At 40.8% G+C, this 19219-nt stretch overlaps 1 protein-coding gene across 4 annotated transcripts in view; it reads left to right on the forward strand.

The window, feature by feature from the left end:
- Nucleotides 1-1273: 1273 nt before the first annotated feature.
- Nucleotides 1274-19219, forward strand: part of cxxc5a (CXXC finger protein 5a) — a 28438-nt gene continuing 10492 nt past the window's right edge. For 2 of the 4 annotated variants that reach the window (XM_061702630.1, XM_061702634.1), the window contains exons 1-2: nucleotides 1613-2242; nucleotides 8552-9527. In XM_061702630.1, coding sequence (XP_061558614.1) covers nucleotides 8733-9527 — 795 coding nt within the window. In that variant the 5' untranslated portion in view covers nucleotides 1613-2242; nucleotides 8552-8732. Of the gene's footprint in view, nucleotides 1575-1612; nucleotides 2243-8551; nucleotides 9528-19219 lie in introns of those variants that run through there. The other 2 variants (XM_061702633.1, XM_061702631.1) reach the window with 2 other exon arrangements.

Raw genomic sequence — 19219 nt, forward strand, 5'->3', positions numbered from 1 at the left:
CCAGTGAATTAATTTTACAATAAAATGATATAGCAGAGAATAAAACTTGATCAATGAAGTCGATTTATCCTCCACTTGGAGTGCTGCTGTGAAGGTTACTCCTATTAAATGTTTACATATTCACTTTGGCTTGTTGTGACAATAAATGTGAATTTGTGTTGATTGAGTTTTACAGTGATTGGAGCCTGATGCCAGGTGAATACGTTTCAAAAGTGACCACATCACACAACATAATTTGCAAACAAGCAGGCTTTAATCTTAACAGATACAAGTCCATGTGAAGGTTCCATATTTGTTTTCATATTTCTAACAGTATCACCATGGAATCACGAGACACTCCATTAGGTACACCATACACCTGCACAATCGATTGAGATTCAATAGCTGCATCACCCTATAACCCTATAAATAAATAAATACAAAAAAAATCTAATACAATAACTCAGTTTCAATAGTGTCAGAGGTAATACTGTATATTTAGTGGACTAAAACAGCACAGTACAATATCATCAGCATCATATTCAGTTAGATAGACTATAACATAATTTCCTTTAGAAGAAAAAAAAATAAAATAAAATCACGGCACACCAGACAAAAATGTCCCAAAAAAAAAAAAAAAAGGATTCACAGGTATACTGTATTACTGTATGTACCTTCTGCCATCTAGTGGAAGACCATTTTATTGTTCTGCCCTTCACTATACGTCCTGGCAGAGATCGATGAAAAGCTATAGTAAATAAAACGTATTTTTAGACCACTTAAGTAAAATGGGATAATTCCCCGATGATCTCTCAATGCACCCTAACATGCAGCGGCATTGGTTGGGAATCAAATTTTCAGAAGTTTAGAATTACTTAACATTCATTCTTGTTAGATTTGCACTTGTGTACCAAATGTGATCATATTTATTCACTGGTAATGCACTTAATTCATGCGAAATAAAGTTACATATGAAAATAGTGAAAGAGCTCTTTTGTATCAAAATGGAACTGAGAATTTAAATGAATTATTTTAATCACTAACAGTCATTAACACGTTGAATCAGTGACTCAGTGAGACTGCACTTATTGTGTGTGCCTTTGGAAAGAGACGCCTGCGCGTAATTACGCACTCGGTGGCCTTTGACTTTAGTATTTGCCAAGTGAGTGTCATGTTTACGAGCCACAGAGAATATTTGTTTGCAGGGAAGGTGGTTGGCCACTGTCACGGTTGGTACAACCCCCCACCCCCCCTCCTCCCCTCCTCTCACACGTCCACTCTCCCTCAGCAGCTATGTTCCAGCACTGGAGCCTCCATCGCGCGGCTCGATCGATTCTCATTGATTGTCCCTGACGAGCTGCTCCACTTTCTAGCCAATGTCAGCCAGTCTGCGATCGGGAAGGAGAGAAACCAAGGAAAATCTCTGCCGCCCTGGCGGTGTCATGTCCACACACTTGGGCTGAACGCCTGCCAAGCATCAGGGACAGTCCGAAGAGGCGGACTGGCGTCTCGAGCGAGAGGCCGGACGAGATGGAGGGAAGGTCTGGTGGGGGGGTGGGGGACGGGTAGATTTCTGCATCGCATTGATAGCTGAAGTGAGTTCACTCGTTTACGTTTTTTTTATGGAAACGATGTGTAAACGAGTAAAAAAAATATATCAATTGGAGAGGCAACTATGTCTAATGCAATATGTATACTTATGTACTGTCTGATCATGTGAACCTATTTGTGTACTTGTTAGTCTAAGATATCTATCAAACTAGTGGTGAGGCCCGTTTGTTCCCTGAAACAAATATTTTTATATGAGTGGACATTTTTTCAAAGCAGCTGCAATGACAGCCAGTTGATGTCCTGTGTCGCGCCGCGTCAAAATCCACTTCGGGATTTCCGCAAGCTCCAAAAATCTATGAAACGTGTTTGCATGTTCCTCTCGGCGAGTGGGGTTGGAGAGGTGGGATCGCGAGGACGGGAGAAGGCTGGCTGGCTGGGGGGAACCCACGCGTCCGAGCCCCACGGAAAGTCCGCCTATGCCGAACAACTGACGGTGAATGTTGTTTTCTTTCTCTCGTCGTTTGTTCCGAGCACACGGACACGCCGCTGTAGGCTACTTGTGGAAGGAGGAGGAGGGGGGGGGGATAAGCTTGTCTTTCCTTCCCGCTTTGGGGTGTTTTTTTTTGGTCACCATTGCGCACGACAAGGCGGAGAAACGGAACGCTCGGACTGTGGGAGCCCCCTCACCCCTCCTCTGCTCGGATCTGCTCTGGTAGGTGCCAATAATACGGGTTTTTGTTTACAAATAACATTGAATGGGAAGTGAGACTGAGGTGGGATGGATGATTCGGAGGCGTAGGGCTGGACTATATACTTTGTTAAAGTCCAAAAAGTTGGCTGTCATCTCCAGAGAGCCCCCCAAAAATGTTGGACCAGGCTTGCACTGGGGGAGCCGGTGCCGCAGATGGGCTTCCGCGCTCCAGACAAAAGCGGCGCTCATTTCCCAACGACTCCCGGTGCGTTGTCAGGGCGCCACTGACGAGCTGCTGCCACTTTGTCACGAACAATCTCGCCTTTATTTTCATGTGGCGGCCGCAGGGATGCGCGCGGCGTGACGTGGACCAGCTGAAAACTTGTACGATTCTCTGTGTGTGACCGTTATCGAAATGTTGAGCCCCCCCGCCAAATGCAAACAAGCAGCATTAATGGTGCGTAAAAACAGCCAGGAAGTGAGCCTTTTCGCATTCCAGATGGCACCTTCTCTCTTAGCTACGGCTCAGTGTGCATTTGTCCGAGCATGAGCAAGTTCTCAGGTGTCCCTCAACGCACCACCACCTTTCAGCGACACGAGGTGCAGTATTTTTTCAGCCTTTAGGTTGTTGGTTTCCAACTTTGTGTGCGTAAATGCAGGAGGGGGCGCAGCACCGGATGGAGGCTGCGCGTATAATAGTCTCATCGTTGTCAACCTGCTTTTTAACTTCCTCTGTGTGTGTGTTTGTGTGTATGCGTGTTCGTTTGTGCAGGAGGTGTGAGTAATTGAAAACGTGACGCTCGTCGTCGACAGCGCGTCTGCAAGGGGGGGGGGGGCGTAGGCGGGGGGTGGGTCGCATTATGTGCACGGCCCGCACTCATGCATAAAGTATTCCCGCGTCTCTACAAGTTGAATCACTTGCACAAGAGTTCGAGACGGACTAAACCAGTAGCGAGGAGTAAGGTGTGTGTGTGTGTGGGGGGGGGGGGTTTGGGGCGCTGCTTGTTTTTAAATGCTGACTGCGACAACTCGCCACCTGCGCCCGCAGTGACGTCAGTTCCTTCATTTATTGCTTAATGTTCGAGAGAGGAGGTTGATTGTCTAGTTGGGCGAATACTGAGAAAGGCAGTAAAAACTGCACATTAGTTTGGACACTAATGCAGCTGTGCAGTTTTTTTTTTTTTTTTTTTTTTTTTAAATCAGTGCCCCTTCACTCCATATTTTGGTAGCCCGGCTTGTCTAAGCTAATACTTTCCAGTATTGGTTATACTATTGGTCTTACTTATACAAGAAGCTCAAAAGGGTCATCATGGACAGATGTTTGATTACTCTGACGTCATCCTTATCGTGCTTCTCATAGCCACGAGGGGGCCCATTTTCATAGAACTGTATGGGATTGTTATGATATGCTGAGATGTAATAACAACAACAATATAGTATTTCATTAGAAATCAATGATCTCATAGTGTTGCTGGAAGTAACCCTCTCGAAGCATCTAGTTAAAATGTTAATGGTTGGAATGGTTGCCTCTCAACCCGAAGGATGTGGGTTTGATCCCCAGCTCCGTTTGAAAATGTTAGTTTGACACAAGTGTTGGTAGTTGTGTCATAATCATCCCAAATAATCGATACCCCTGAACCACAGTGGGATTATTAAAAGGTTGTTTAGTTGTTGGTTAGCAGCAACACAAGATAATTTAAGTTTTATCCTGAGTAAAGTGCTCAACCATCACCCCCTGCTAAAACCAAGTATAAACACAAGCTAACCCTAAAATCCTTAATCACCTATTGATCAGTCAACCACGTCATCAACTAAACCCCACCGCAGCTGCGTTGTCATTATGGGGAGGAGTGGAAGGATATGTACATAGTATGATGTCAGATTGAGGAAGAAAGTCTTCAAAAGGTATCACGTTTTTATGAAACAAATCGTTGAGGTCGTGAGCACGTCAAGAGTTGCAGGTGAATGTCGAATTTGATGTGAAGGTAGCCTAATTTTGACAATCTTCTCTGATAGTTCAATCAGTGGCACATAATGTTTCAACAGTATCACCCTTGAACGTTTTTTGTAGAAATTTTCCACTACCGGTCATTTTCACGACAAATCAAACAGAAGTCTTGATGGCCTTTAAACGTATTCCCAGTATTTTAACATTAATTCGTCTTGCGTATATATACTGTACCGTATTGCAATCATACTATTTGGGCGAAAACTACTCAGATGTGGCAAGTATGATGCCATTGCCAGGAGCTGGCATTAAATTCACAAAGGGTTATGTATCTTAGTATTTCTTGGCCCAGCAGTAACTTTCTGGAGCCTTCGCTGGTTGCCTGGCAACTGAAATGGTTTGGCACGAAAACGTGGTAAACAACAAATTGACGTTTTACTCCTGCAGTATGGAATAATTGAGTCGTGAGTTGTTAATTAGGGTGCTTGTGGGTGGAGTCACTTCTCCGGGATAGAGCCACATTAGTTGTTTGCAGACTCAATGCTAACTTAGGTACCAAGCTCATAAAAATACATCTAAGAGGGACAAAACAATTTGGGAGAAATTAGATAAGAATCCCAAAAGGAAAAGAAACTAGGAATACAAATGTTAAAATTTGTGATTGATATTGAGGTGTAAAATTATGAATTTTCAATCGTTCAGGCAGTTGTATTCTGTAGCATATGAACAGAAGATCTCCTAATTTATAAATCCGGTTGATATCTGTTAATGTACCCTTTTAATTGTACCATTATGCATGACGTCATAAGATATTGGTGGTTAATCAAACTTCACTTGGAAATAAGGCATAGTGTTTCTAAACACACTACAAATCCACTGGCAAAAGTGTCACCAAATTGACTACAATTGAACTCAAGTACCTCGGTTATAAGAATAATTGAAGTTGATCTTCTTAATATGATTACATTTTGTCTACAGTAATGACCAAAACTAACACTTATACACTGTGGTGTTGCTGAATTGCCTCTTGGGTATGAGTGGCACATGCAGTGATGCTTTGTTTGCAGGGTCACTTCATACGTTTAAGGCCACACCCATCTGCACATTTGTGGAGTCACAGGGTTAGTCATTGACCCATATTGACCATTTGGACCGTTTATGTCTAGGTCTGTATGCCTTTTTGCTAATCCTGTACTGACACTCTCAGTTAGAGACAATGAATATTGAGAAAAATGTCCTATACAGCGGATATTCATTTGTTTTATGCTGAGGCAGCACGCAAGTGTTTGAGGGGTTTATATGTAACTACGAATTACAGGACTGTCAATTTACAGCGACCAGAGGTGTAAAGCTTTAAACATGAACCACAGTATCAAGTCTGTACACAGGAAATTGAGTAAAAGTGCCTCAAGTACAAAACGACACTAAATTATCTAGTTTCATTTGGCACTCAGAAGCGGAGAAGTGACGGTTGTGGTTGAGGAGACAGTTCACATTAGGATGGCATCGCCTTCAGTAAGTGATGGGTTTCTAGGTTGTTTAGCCCGAAACTGCGTACCATGTTCAAGGTTAATGGGGCCGAGACGGTGACTGATACAATTCTGTGAATCAATCCATACCGTAGAGAAGGTCTTGCTTTTCATAATTTTAAATGAAAATCTTGGCACATATTGTATTGTCATAACTTCATATTGACTCAGAGACCAAGTTTACGTACTGCTCAAGTTTGTATTTGTAATTTGAGATCACAACTTTATGGACAAACAATGATAATGCTGTAGTATGTCGGCCAGGCCAGTAGTCGGCAGTGTAAGTAATTATAACCCAGATAATTTTGTTGTCTGGACAGACACAATGGAGGAAGTTGTTGTCATAGTTCATTGTGGACTATTTATCATCAAAACGTCTCTAAAGTATTGATAATCAGCCCCTCAAACAGAAGAATAACCTTTGAACTATTCAAATAGCACCTTTTAGTCGACCCAAGGATGCTTAACATAGCTTGATAGTACTAATCAACCAAAAAAAATACTCCCATTTATTAGTATTTTTAGGCCCCCAAAATACAGTCGCATCGAAACAAATGCCCATTGTGTAACCTAAAAGTTACCTTTGCCATGGCAACTGACAGGTCAGGTAGGGCTAAGCTACCAAGCTCAGGAAAATCACACCTCAAAGATGACCTTCCTTACTATCTACTGTAAAGTGAATGAGACAATTTACAGTAAGAGCCTGCTTCTGTATTGAAAACGACTTGAGAGCACTTCAGGTCATAAACTCTGAGATAATTAGAATGTGGTCATAAATATCTGGTCATTAAAAATAATGAATATGGGAGGCACGTGAAATCTGCATCACTATTCAGACCAGTAAGGGTAGTCACTTAGGTTTACGCAGTTTATATACAAAAAAAAAATAAAAAAAAATGATGATGATCTTTGGAGGAAACTATCCGATGTGTTGCTGTGTCGTCAGTGGAAAGGTGTTTGGACTGTCGCAGAGCAAGTCAGTAGTATCTAAAGTGCTGCGTCACTTCCACACTATCAATTAATGCTCTGAAACAACCGCAGTGACAATACATGTCATTTTAAGACAAAGTAAGGTGTTATCACTTGGTCGAGTTTTGAAGAATAGGCGGCCAGTTGGCCAGTTTACCAGCGGAATTAAACCATTACAGTAGATCAGAGATTTTTTGGAAAGATTTTTCATGGGTCCTCACTGCCAGTTTTGTCACTTTGTAGATGACGAGAACTAATTTATTCTAGTGATTGATTATATGCCAATTTATTAATATTGTGGAACACTCCAGGCTTTTAACACATTTACTGTATTTAGAACATTGATGAAGCGGCTGGATCTGAGCTGGATATTCTCCCAGGCTTTGATTAATCAAGAAATAGTGCTGGGCAAGTGCCCAAGCTCGCCCGATTTACTTCTAGAGATGCACAGCTGCCAGAGTGCAACTCAGAGAGTGTGAAATTCAAATGTCTATCAATAACCACTTAGCTGCTTTTAACTACATGAAAGTATTCAGAAATGACCACTAAACGTGTAATTTTTCTTCTCTCTTTTCTTGTTATATAAACCCCACACGTATCATTCTGTGATGACTCGCAGCGCTTTTATGCTTTCACCCGCAACTGCGCAGAGATGCAATTAGTGTTGAGATGCTTAGGGGAAACCGGACCCTGGTCAGTGCCGTAGTGGGAGAAACTGAAACTATGGGGCCGAGGGGCTGTGGAGCTGGCTCTGGTTCGCTGGCGCCACATCCCCCTGAGCTGGTGAGAATGTGGGGGCTGTGCTCTTGCCTTTGAAGCTTTACCTCCCACTAATTCTGGCCTTCCAATTTCCACACACTGCACAGACACCCCCCGCCCGCCGTACTCTTCCCCTCCTTTTCCCTTTGTTTCCCTTATAAGGAATGGCCCGGCCATTTCCTCAGCTTTTCTGTGGGAGGTAGTGTGCTTGTTTGTGAACACGGACAGGTCAGGAGAATACGAGCATAGTTTGCCTTTTCATAGATGAGCAGCCACAGGAATTTCAAGCCAAGTGGATGAATGCATCTGTGTCCAGTGGGGAGTCTCACACTACCTGCCTGATGAATTGTCCTCTCCCTCACGATTGTTTGATTCAACTACCACCAAATTATATTCTATTTTACAGGATGGGAAATGATTTCCTGACTTGGAAATTAAAAGAGGGGAGAGGGGGGGGGAAAGAAAAAAAAAAAAAATCATAGATTTTAGGTATTGTTGAATATATTCTACAGTAGCTAGTCAGGTAATGATTGTTGAAGCATCTAAAACAATTAAATGAAGTCTTAATTCCTTAATACTTCTACCATTATGCAAGTCTTTTCTCAAATATTGTAGTCCAAGTGTTGGTAGTGACACGCCACAACAATATGACCACTTGCACAATATTATATTTTATACCAGAGCTATATCAAATAATCTGCCATTACAAAGGCAACAACGATCAGTTTTGAGGTATTAAATTGACTAATATTAGTTTGCAGTGGCGCAGAACTGTACTGCATCATAATAAAAACTAATATTTTGACAATTTAGTTAGTCAAAAATCTGACTGTAACAATGGACATCTTGGTAAATGAATACTTTCCTGATGTCAATAAAAACAGAACATTATTTTATTTGTAAAGGCAGAATATTTGATGCAGCTCTAGTATTAGATCTCATTGTATTGTGCAGGTGGTTATAATGTTGTGGCTAATCTGTGTATATTGGGCATCTCAATAAGGATGCTGTCATGGTACCTTGAATGAAAGCATTTAAGAACGTGTTGCATTTGTTGAAATTTGACAAAAACTGAACTGGATTTTGATTAATTAGCACACTGTTCTCTTCCCTCCATGTGTTAAGGTTCCAGGTGGCCCATGGAAGAACGTGGATGAGGGCTTAGTTGTAGCCTGTCTGTTGGCTGATTAGTCCATCAAAGAGTGGCACCACTTTCGCCAGGGCACAGAACGGACCAACAAAAGTTTCTCCTCGCTCACCCTTTACACCCACGCCCCCAACCCAGGCGGCACATACGCTCTGGACCATGTCTAGCAGGCTGTCCCAGGGTGGCCGGACTGAGGACCTGGAGCGGAGTAGCTGCAAACAGGACTCTCCTGTTATAGAACGTAGGAACCGCAGTGGCATCATCAGCGCACCCTTAAACAGGAGCCTTAAGAACTCTCGCACACTCTCGCAGTACACAGCGGTCTCGTCTGCTACCACCAATGGACACAAAGACAATCGTGAGACAAAGAGCCACACGGCCAAGCCTCAACCACCTCCACTGCCCCAGCCCACTGTCTCTGCACTGGCAGCGGCCAAGTTGGACCGGACCTTAGAACAGGTTCTGGAGGGACAGAATGGCTTGCTGCACTTTGCCCAAGCAGCCGCATTATTAAAGCGGGCCGGTATGGAGCACATGCTTCTGCCTGGGGGCATGGGAGTGGGAGTTGGCGGAGCAGATGCAGGCTCGGGGGCTAGCGACTTGGAGGGTACGTCTGTCACGGACGCCGTAGGTGGTCCTGTTGACTTCCCATATGGAGTAGGGGGTGGCTTCCCGTTCAACCCAGGCCTTTTCATCATGACGCCGGCTGGAGTGTTTTTAGCGGACAGCGCGCTGCACATGGCCGGCCTGACCGAGTACCCGGCACAGAACGAGCTGGCCTCTGCCATCAACTCCGGTAAAAAGAAGCGAAAACGTTGTGGCATGTGCCCACCTTGTCGGCGACGGATTAACTGTGAGCAGTGTAGCAGCTGCCGGAATCGCAAGACGGGGCATCAGATCTGCAAGTTTCGAAAATGTGAGGAACTGAAGAAGAAGCCCTCTGCTGCTTTGGAGGTAAGAAGGTGTGGTCCCTTCATATGTAATTGCTTTGATCACACGAGAAAAAATAAATAAAATTAAAAAAGTAGTAATAAAATACAAAAATGTTTGCAAAGTACGCCAACTACAAAACTTTTTGATTCTGTTAATCTACATTCCAAAAATAGGGAAACAAGGGATAATTGTAATACCCCCATATTTGAAAAGCGAATAGAGTGATTTTGAAAAGTTTCACATACAGTATACAACATTGTGGAAACAAAACCCCATTAATATGGATGTGCAAAATGAGTGAAAACGCCTACTACAGTGGCTCTGTTCTAACCCCACTGTTTTGACTGACTTGTCTTACATTGAGACAGTAATGCTGTCATTTAAACGAACTTTCACTTTGAGTTTGAGATGCGTTTTCAAAGGCATATTGTTACTCAAACCAAAAAGACAGCACCTTTCCCTCAATTTACAGTTAAAACAGACTTGTGTAAGCAAGAAGCACCTAAAACGATGACTGGCCGTTTAATTCATGGATTAATGATTGAGGGTGGTGGCTTAGGTGAGTGGCATCTTTGGGTGGAGCAAGGAGTTGAGAAAGGTGGCGTGCGGTTTGTATACCATAATCATAATCATTCACCACTGAGTTTGTTCATTCACTGGGTGAAAAACTGCTACCTTCGTTTGGGCATTTTCAGTTTGGTCACGTAGTGCTTACACATGCATGTTAATATTTTGGCTAAAATGTGCAAGGGAAAAAAATTAGCGTTAGTTGGCAAAGTGAAGGTAATTGTGTACAGTATGCGTTTGTGTGCAAGTATACATGTGTGCATAAGTACGTGCGTGTGCATGTAATATGGTCCATCTGGCCTTGGCGCTGTCATCTGGAGCACCAGGTGTCAGCGTGGCACACGTGCCCCCTCCCCCTCTTTTGCTGCCGTCCTTCTCTCCGGTGACCCTCCCGCTCATCTAAATGGCTGCGGAAAAAAAGTACTGCCCTTTACCTCTCTCGCTCTCTGTGGCTTAACCAAGCACGGCTGCGGTGACAGAATGAACGATCATGAAATTAATTTTGGCAGATGTTCCAATCTAAAAAAGAAAATGAATGTTCCTTATTAGTTGATGAGAGAATCACTTACCTTGTTATTACGCGAAGACTCATATTTTTCCCTGTGTGAGCCAAGTACTGTTTGGGGTATTCAATTAGTCTAAATATGTATTATGTTGTCAAATGAATTGGGACACCTGGCTGTGATACTTGCAGTACAGGAACTGAACATGGAAGAGTTGGTCTCTCATGAAGCTGTAACATCTTAGTAGCAATTGGTCCCAAAAATGTTTTTTGGGGTTGAGCTCTCACATTCTTCTAAAACAAACACATCCAACGATGAATTTATGGACCTTGCTTTGTGCACTGAGGCACAGAAAGTGATCTAAAAACTGTTCCTACTACACCGGAAAGCATAGAATTGTTCAGGTCAAGAATTAACATTCAGAGAGGACAACTGTTACTTTAGTTCAACCCCTGATTGATCAATTAACAAATGTGTCCCAAGCTATTTGTTTAAATAGCATGTAATGAGTCATGTCTTTATGGTGGGTGCCCTTAAAAAGTTGCTGGCCAGTGATTTGCCATTGAAAGACATCACCCCAGCTGCAAACTGACTGATTATTTCCATACTTTACAACAATGTTACTGGATTTGCAAGTGATGGGGTCGTGGTAATTAACCTGATGTTCACATCGGTGATGCCACACCAACAAAAGTGCTTGAATATTCATGAATGCTGATGTTGATATGGGTCATCACGAAGCTCACGTCGTCACAGTCGAACGGCGCTGCAATTATATGAAATAGACTTTAATGATATCATAAACCTGCAGAGTATGATAGTACTCTAACTGGCAGACATATGGGTGCTTATTCATTAATTACAGAAATCTATATTCATTTAAATGCCTTTTGTCATCACATTCAAGTAAACCCGTGAAGCATATGTTCCTCTTTATGTTGGATTTCAATTTAATTAGACAAATTTGGCATAACAATACTTTAATGAATGTTATTAAAGGATTAGGCTGTGGTATAATCCTCTAGTGATGTCAGTGGGGGAAAAAACACTTGCGTTTCAGGGCTGCACTTCTCTTACATCAGTCTTGATATTGTAAAACAATGTACCTGTCGTTAAGTAATTGAGCATTTAGTTAGACTAAACAGACACCGGTGTCACGTCACCCAAGATGAAAAATGATGAGGGTCAAGGGGGGTACTAGATTGTCGCGAGAAAAAAAAAAGAAACAAAAGCGAAACGATTACATCACATCTGCACACACAGAAACCACCTGATAACCTACAGAAGCTGCAAAGTTCCATCCTTTTTTAGGAGCCTGAAAAATTCCCTGGGATTCAGACACTTGGCTAGAATATTCCAAACAGTTTTCTCATACAAGCCAATGATAAAGAAGTCCGAGTGAAATCATATTCATGATGTGGCGGACCACAAAAATTAGTTCAACACCCTTGTATACACAATTGATCAGTGTCCTTGATTCATGATTATTTTGTTTTTGTGAAAGGAAAACAGGGAATTAGCTGTTTGAATGTTAGCATTAAAAATTATGCATTAACCAACGAGTACGAAGGACCGACTTGTTGTACAGAAGGGGAGTGATGTGTGAATCTGAAGAGATATTGTGTATATATATATATTAATCTACGCCTCAGTATCTCTGTATAGTTCATTAGTGACTGACACGTGAATGACTATTAAGCTAAATCTGTTCTCATATTGTTTAAAAAATATTAGTTCAAGATATACCGAATAGAAGCTGTTCCACAGTAGTGTAATTTGTCAGTGTTTCATGGTTTGTATTTGTCTGTGTGTATGCATCCCGTTGGCAAAACTAGATATTGTCTTAACAGGCTTTGTGATTAAGTCAACAGCTCTTTTCCTGCAGGTGTTTAGATCACAGAACACAGCCTGGTCTGCACAGCCGGCCATAGAGAAGTCATCAGCACACGCCAAATGTCAAATGACGAGATGCATGACTGGTTGCTGCATTAGAGGCGAATAGTCTATTTTTATTGGCGCTTCCTCTTTACGTGTTTAATGTAAATTCAGGGTAAATTGATAGTATATGATAGCAAAACCATGTCTGCCTGGCTGGTATAAAGTTTAAGGGTTTTCAGGATTTACCTGACTTTTTCCCACTCAAGGCCCAAATTAGAAATTTACTTACTGCATACTTATATCATGTATGGCCATAACATCAACATGTACTACACAAAATAATGATAAAGTACACAGAAGACATGCACTTACTTAGTACAACAAACACAAATAAAGAAGCCCTTTGCCGAGGAATTGTGTGCTTGCTTGACAAATGATAAAAAAGCTTATACAGTACTTAGTGACTCAGACAATTGCCTACAACATGAAAACTGACCTGTGATCCATTTTGGATCTACACATTAAGTTAAGGAAACCCTGTGTAAAAATACTGGGACCCACGTCCTTTACAACCACAGGAAGTGAAATACGAACAGCTTCCATTCTTCTGGGAAGACTTCGTTCAAGATTTCTCAATCAGTGTAGTGCAGTGATTCTCAAAGTGTGGTATGGGTACCACTAGTGGTACGCAGGCTCACTCCAGTGGTATGTAAGAATCACTGAATTAAATGTTCAAAGTGCATGTTACGTGGCATAAACCTTTTTTTATTCCAAGACATACATTTGTTAAGTACTGTTCAGTTGTATTTAACTTAAGTACAATAATTTGCATTTAATCTTTTAGAATTGCTTCTTTATAAACACATTTTTGTGCAAAACATTTGAATTGAATTGAAAATGAATTTGAAGTACAGTTTCTGATTTTCCTATATTTAAACGGTGTTAATATTTGAACTGTATAAAGTTGTTTACAATATTAATATGAAATATACATTTTAGTCATAAAACCTCTGCCTTCTTTTAATTGTAGTCATTATGGTGGTACTTGGAGAGCTAAGTACTCATTGGTACTTGGTGTAAAGAGTTTGAGACCACCAATGTCGGTGATCTGCGCATGTGGCACATGCAGATAAATGAACGGCAAACATAAGTACCTGCTCGCCCTGTACCACATCGACAACTACACAGAATATTCAAGATAATGCTAATCTGGGTATCCAACATTGTTTAGGTTTTGAAGGAGTGGGGCGATATTGAAATTGAGCCAAACTGCCCCATCACAAAATTCATAGTTCGCTTACAGACAAATTTGTCAGAAATAGGCAGCTAACAAAATATTTACTTGGTTGTGTAATTTCACACAGGTACTTCAGAGTTCCAACTGTTTGCATACAAGCAATTAAAAGCCAAATTTCTATAATGTGTCCTTATAGGATTCAGGCCGTCCCATAACTGATACATTTAGTTAATAAAAAAGTTTGTCCCAAGACTTTTTTTTTTTTTTCCCCCCATTTGTCTGTGAGCTATATTAAGACCACCGGGCTCTGCGATTATAAGGACTTGGCCACCAACCTAAATATATCACTGTCAGAAATAAGTAGTTTTTCATAAAGTGAACCTTGTGTTGAGTTTTGTTTTGACTTTTGAAATTGTTTCCATGCAGTAACATTCAAGAAACATTTCGTTTTACTGCATTTGCATTGAAAGGTTGCTGTACGTGCTTCCAAGACCCCAATCGGCATACGTGCCGATACGCAAGCTCAGTCCAGTGAGCAGGGTGCTTCATTTAAGGGTGTTGACTGCGGCTCAAAGAAGAGCGTAAAATCAGCAAGTGAGGGGGAGTATGCATGCAGAGGCCTTTGCCATATCGTCGCTCGCTGGCGCAGAACGTCTGGATTTATTCTGAGAATGCAACTTTTGATAGAGACTTGTGGGAAGGCAGAGCAGTTCTGCTATGTTGTATGTGTGAAAACCCTCCAGTTGTGTCAATGTCTACAGTGCTCTTCAACTATTAAACATATTGGAACTTTTCATTATAAAATTAAACTGTGGTAGTTAATATAACATCTTAGCTAATATAACATCTTGGCTGTATATATAATTTGAATGTTTGCAGCTACATCATGAGACGAGTGTTGTTCTGTTGGGAACACCTTCTAAATGAATGGTTATAGCCTGAACTTTCCTGCCCCCAAAACCTTGGACAGCAGAGGCTCATGGAAAGTAACAGGCATGCCGACTGGCACCAAGACACATATGGGACATGTGGACTTGTTGCTAAGCAGACTGTGGGACAAGTTACATCAGGAAGACAAGGGGAAAGATGGCTACGACGAAAAACATAATTTATTAAAGGCAACGGATTAAAAATATTTATCCAAAGACAAACATTGATTGATAAACCTCCTCCCCATTCAATGGACAAAGACAAACTCCTTGTGCGTCTTGTAACATACTTGGCCAATAAAGCTGATTCTAAATAGGCCTACTACATTGCAACCTTAATTGCATGCTTGAAGTGCTACACCTGCTTCAGCGCTGTCCATGAGAAAGAGAGAGAGAGAGAGAGAGAGAAATAGAGCGAGAGAGATAGAGAGAGAGAGAGAGAGAGAGAGAGAGAGAGAGAGAGAGAGAGAGAGAGAGAGAGAGAGAGAGAGAGAGAGAGAGAGAGAGAGAGAGAGAGCGAGATCCGGCCTCCCAACAGCAGCGAGAAAGTTTACTGACAGGTGAGGGGAAGCTGCAGCTTGTCTGAATGTTGATGACGTATGTAAGCAACCACGCATGTAAATGATCATTTAGCGACAGTGGCCACGGCAATCTTCTTCCTTGACAATCACACCATGGTGTTTGTGGTTTAATTAAAAAAAAAAAAAAATATATATATATATATATATATATATATATATATATGTACGCATGTGTTTCATACTGGTATACTGTATGTGCGTGTCACATGGTGCGCGGGTGTGAGTCACATGGTGCGCGAGTGTGAGTCACGGATTGTAAATTTTCCGTGATTATCCAGTTCAATTGCATTCGGTTCCGACACTCGGTGGGCCTGTGAATGTGTGGCCGCTCCACAACAAAAATTGCAGATTGCCGTATTATCACACTCTTCTCTTAATATCATGTTTTGTTTTTGTCAAAATCTCCCAAAACCCTTTTCCATATTATTATGACGTGTTGTGAACAGAATTTTAGGGTAAAATTTAATCCATTTCGGAATGAGGCTCTAACATAACATCTAAAAAATGTGAATTGCTATTATTACCTTCCAAATGCTCTGTATACTCACCATATGGGTCGCAACATTATGTACACTCAACCTAATAAGAGTCATCATAACTTGTATTAGTTGAACAATGTATTTATGATTGTCATGTGCAGTAAGGTAGAATAGAATGCCTTCTTACTGGCAGGTGTTTACGTTGTTTGATTACCATTGCGAGCGCCAGTTGCCAAGCTGCAACTGTAAATCACAATAGTAGTAAACATTTTTCAAACCAGAGACAGAACAATCTCTTTGGAAAAGCAGAATTTTGATACAGCACTTATAAAACTGAGTTAACTTTGCTCTTCAAACGTACCTAATGTGGTCGGTGAGTTAATATCCTGCTTAAAAATAACGTGATGAGTGCAAACGCCTTGTGTCAGGAAACAGAGAAAAACAAATTTGTCATGCTGTTGATGTGTGGGAAGACACCTGGTGGTCAATTTGTGTTTTTGTTGATTCGTTTTGGAATATACATTTTCTGCTCATTGTGAATCCCAGGCAATATTAAAAGAAATCTGATTCATGGCAGCTTTCTAAAAGGAATTTCTTGTGTAACAACATGCAACTTTCTCCGAAATGTCATTACAAGTTGGAATTAGCCCACTGTGGAAGCAATTACAGAACAGAATTCAGAATAAAGCCCACTTCCTTATGATATGTTAGACAAATTGTTGTGCTATGCTAAGACAAATATGGTCATCTTTGGGGAAAAAATGTCGATTGTTGTGATTGGCCACTTTGCACCCACACTTCTCATCTGCTTGAACCAGTGAAATCAGCGAAAGCGGAGACACTTTTTTTTTCTTTTTCTATTTGCTGCCATTTCACATTGATTGCACATGGTTAATGAGGAAATGCAGCAGTTAAAGTTCATCTGATGAATGAGTTTTTCTCGCCACGTATTACGACACACTAAATCCAGACCTTACCGGCTTTTTGACATCTGTGGCGGCGCCAGATGTTGCGGCTGTCTTCCTGGCTGTCTCACCGGCTAAGTGCTTCTGTAGAAGGGTCGTCACAGAGACACATGAGGGGTTAATAACACAGACCATAAAATGACTCTAGCATTATGCTGCCTGTGAGCCGTACCTTATGGTTCATATTTATCATCACTTAAGCAAGAATTCATCTATGTATTGTTGTTATAACATTAAGATTTGAAAAGTAAAATGAGTACCCCTAAAAAATGTGCCGTGTTAAATAGGGTTTACACGATCAGGATTTTTGGGGCCGATCACAGTTTAAAAAAACGATAACCAATCCGATCACAAGATGGAGGAATGTGTCTATTTAAATGACCTGTTCATTTACTGTATATACTTTATTGCTCAAATTGTTTTTTATTTATAATAAATAATGTATCTTTGTTCCTCTATTTATGCCAGTGAGGCATAGTGACAGACAGAACAAATGAATGGTCTTCTATTATATGGCAGGAAGCAAATACAGTAATTAATGTATCCACCTTTTGTGACGTTTTTGTTTGTTGGTGTGCCGTGAGATTTTTCAATTGTAAAATATGTTTCTTGGTTCCATAAAGGTGGGAAATCACTGCTCTAGTCAGATCGTGCATTCTAATTTTCCCGGTCAAGCCAACATTACATGACAGAAATAATAGGTGCTAACTTACTGTAGTTAAATTACTTTATTTTTAATTAAATTACTTCACCCACACCGAAACTTTAGAGCATGATTTGACAGAACGGCAGCATGTTTACGTCCAACCGTTCGTGCTACCGCTAGCTTGCTAGGCTACATAACATTTTATTGCCTGCTTGTGAGCCGTATCGTATATAAAAGGTACGTGAACATACCTCAAGCAAGCCTTAAACGAACGTCCTCTCCTATCCTGAGCACCGGTGACCACCAACACACGTTTTTCTCCATTTTGTCCTTATAATACAAAGTCGACGCTCTCCACTCATTGTCGTCGCCATGGTAACGAGTGTATCAGGTCGCATTTGAGTTGACAAGATAAAGCCCAATGAGCGTAAAAAACAGGATGCGGTGGTATCGGAGTGCAATAGTGAAAGAGCAAATTAGTCTTTTAGTCTGATTACGTGTTGCTTGTCTCTGACGTGTTGTCTGTCCCACACCGTCGCCATGTTTTTTTTTTGTTTTTAAATAACTTCATTGGCCGTCAGAGATTTATAGTACTACGTCAAAAGACACGCGACAAGGCTAAAAATAAACTAGCTTTTGGATTCAAATATACTGTGCACGCGGCGACGTGGAGCAAATGTCTTTTGCGGAGCCGATCAATGACGTCATTGATCGGATCGGCGAATTATGACATTAAAGCCGATCAGCCGATCAGCATAAAATGCTAAATATCGGCCGATAGCGATCAGCCCGATAAAATCCGTGTAAAGTCTAGTGTTAAAGCATGAGCAGGCGGTACGTTCTTCAATTTAAATTTTTTGTAACTTCTCTCATTTTACTGGATATGCATACATCAAGGTAAACGGCAACATTTTCCCATCACGTAACTTGCCAAAGTGATCCTTATTTTATATCCTTATTTAGAAGCAAATATTTCAGCCAAGTAATATGAATACATTAAGTCTTGTTTGAGATACATTAAGTTTGCCAAAGCTCAGGAAAGGCTGGTTAAAATGTGATGTAACACTAGGTAACTACCAATATGCCATTGACAAGAATCACAATGAATTGACAGATTTAATTTATTTATTTATATATTTTAGTGGCTTCCATAGTTCAAAGTGCATCCCTGCTGATGTGCACTCCTTCCACTATAGAAACATGTCTGTGAACAGAGAGTAGCTAGTTTACAAAAGCACAGTCACTCTGGCTAATTTAGCAATTTTTTCAACATTAGCAACTTTCCTGACTCCTTTAATAAATTTTTTTTTCAAACGGTTAAATTCTTGCTAAGAAACACCCAAATTAAATTTTCACTTTTAACTCTATTCCCGATGACAAGAAACACAGTGGAAGGCAATCACTGACTCAAATGCACTGAATATTGCCTAAGACTTAGTGCCCATTACGTTACAAAAACAGTTACTTATATGTGTGTACATGTAAAACATATACAGTATGTGTTTACGTACAGCACATGCGTTTTTAGAAAATTATGAAGAAAAAATAAATGTTACTATTATCTGTTGATACAAGTTAATGCTCAGAAAAAAAATTGTATTGTATCAGGAGAAATAAGCAAATATAGAAGGGGGTGACTAAAAGTTTAATATTCAAATGTAATTGTAACTGGCATTTGGTATAAGTTGGGGGTGGGGTGGGGGGTTGATTAGAATCGGATTTTTGTGAAATAGCTAAGATTTTACTTTAAGGTGTTAACAGCCTTGGATCAATCAAAACAATTATATATTTTTATCTCAGTTTTGTTCATCCATTTAACTTTGATTCATAAACATTTTAAGCACGCATGCCCTGTCATGAATATTTCACGAACTGTTCTCACCTACTAACTAACATGTCCTACTTTGGCAAAAAAAAAAAAAGCTGTT

The sequence above is a fragment of the Phycodurus eques genome, chromosome 17 (assembly GCF_024500275.1).
Source record: "Phycodurus eques isolate BA_2022a chromosome 17, UOR_Pequ_1.1, whole genome shotgun sequence".
NCBI lineage: Eukaryota > Metazoa > Chordata > Actinopteri > Syngnathiformes > Syngnathidae > Phycodurus > Phycodurus eques.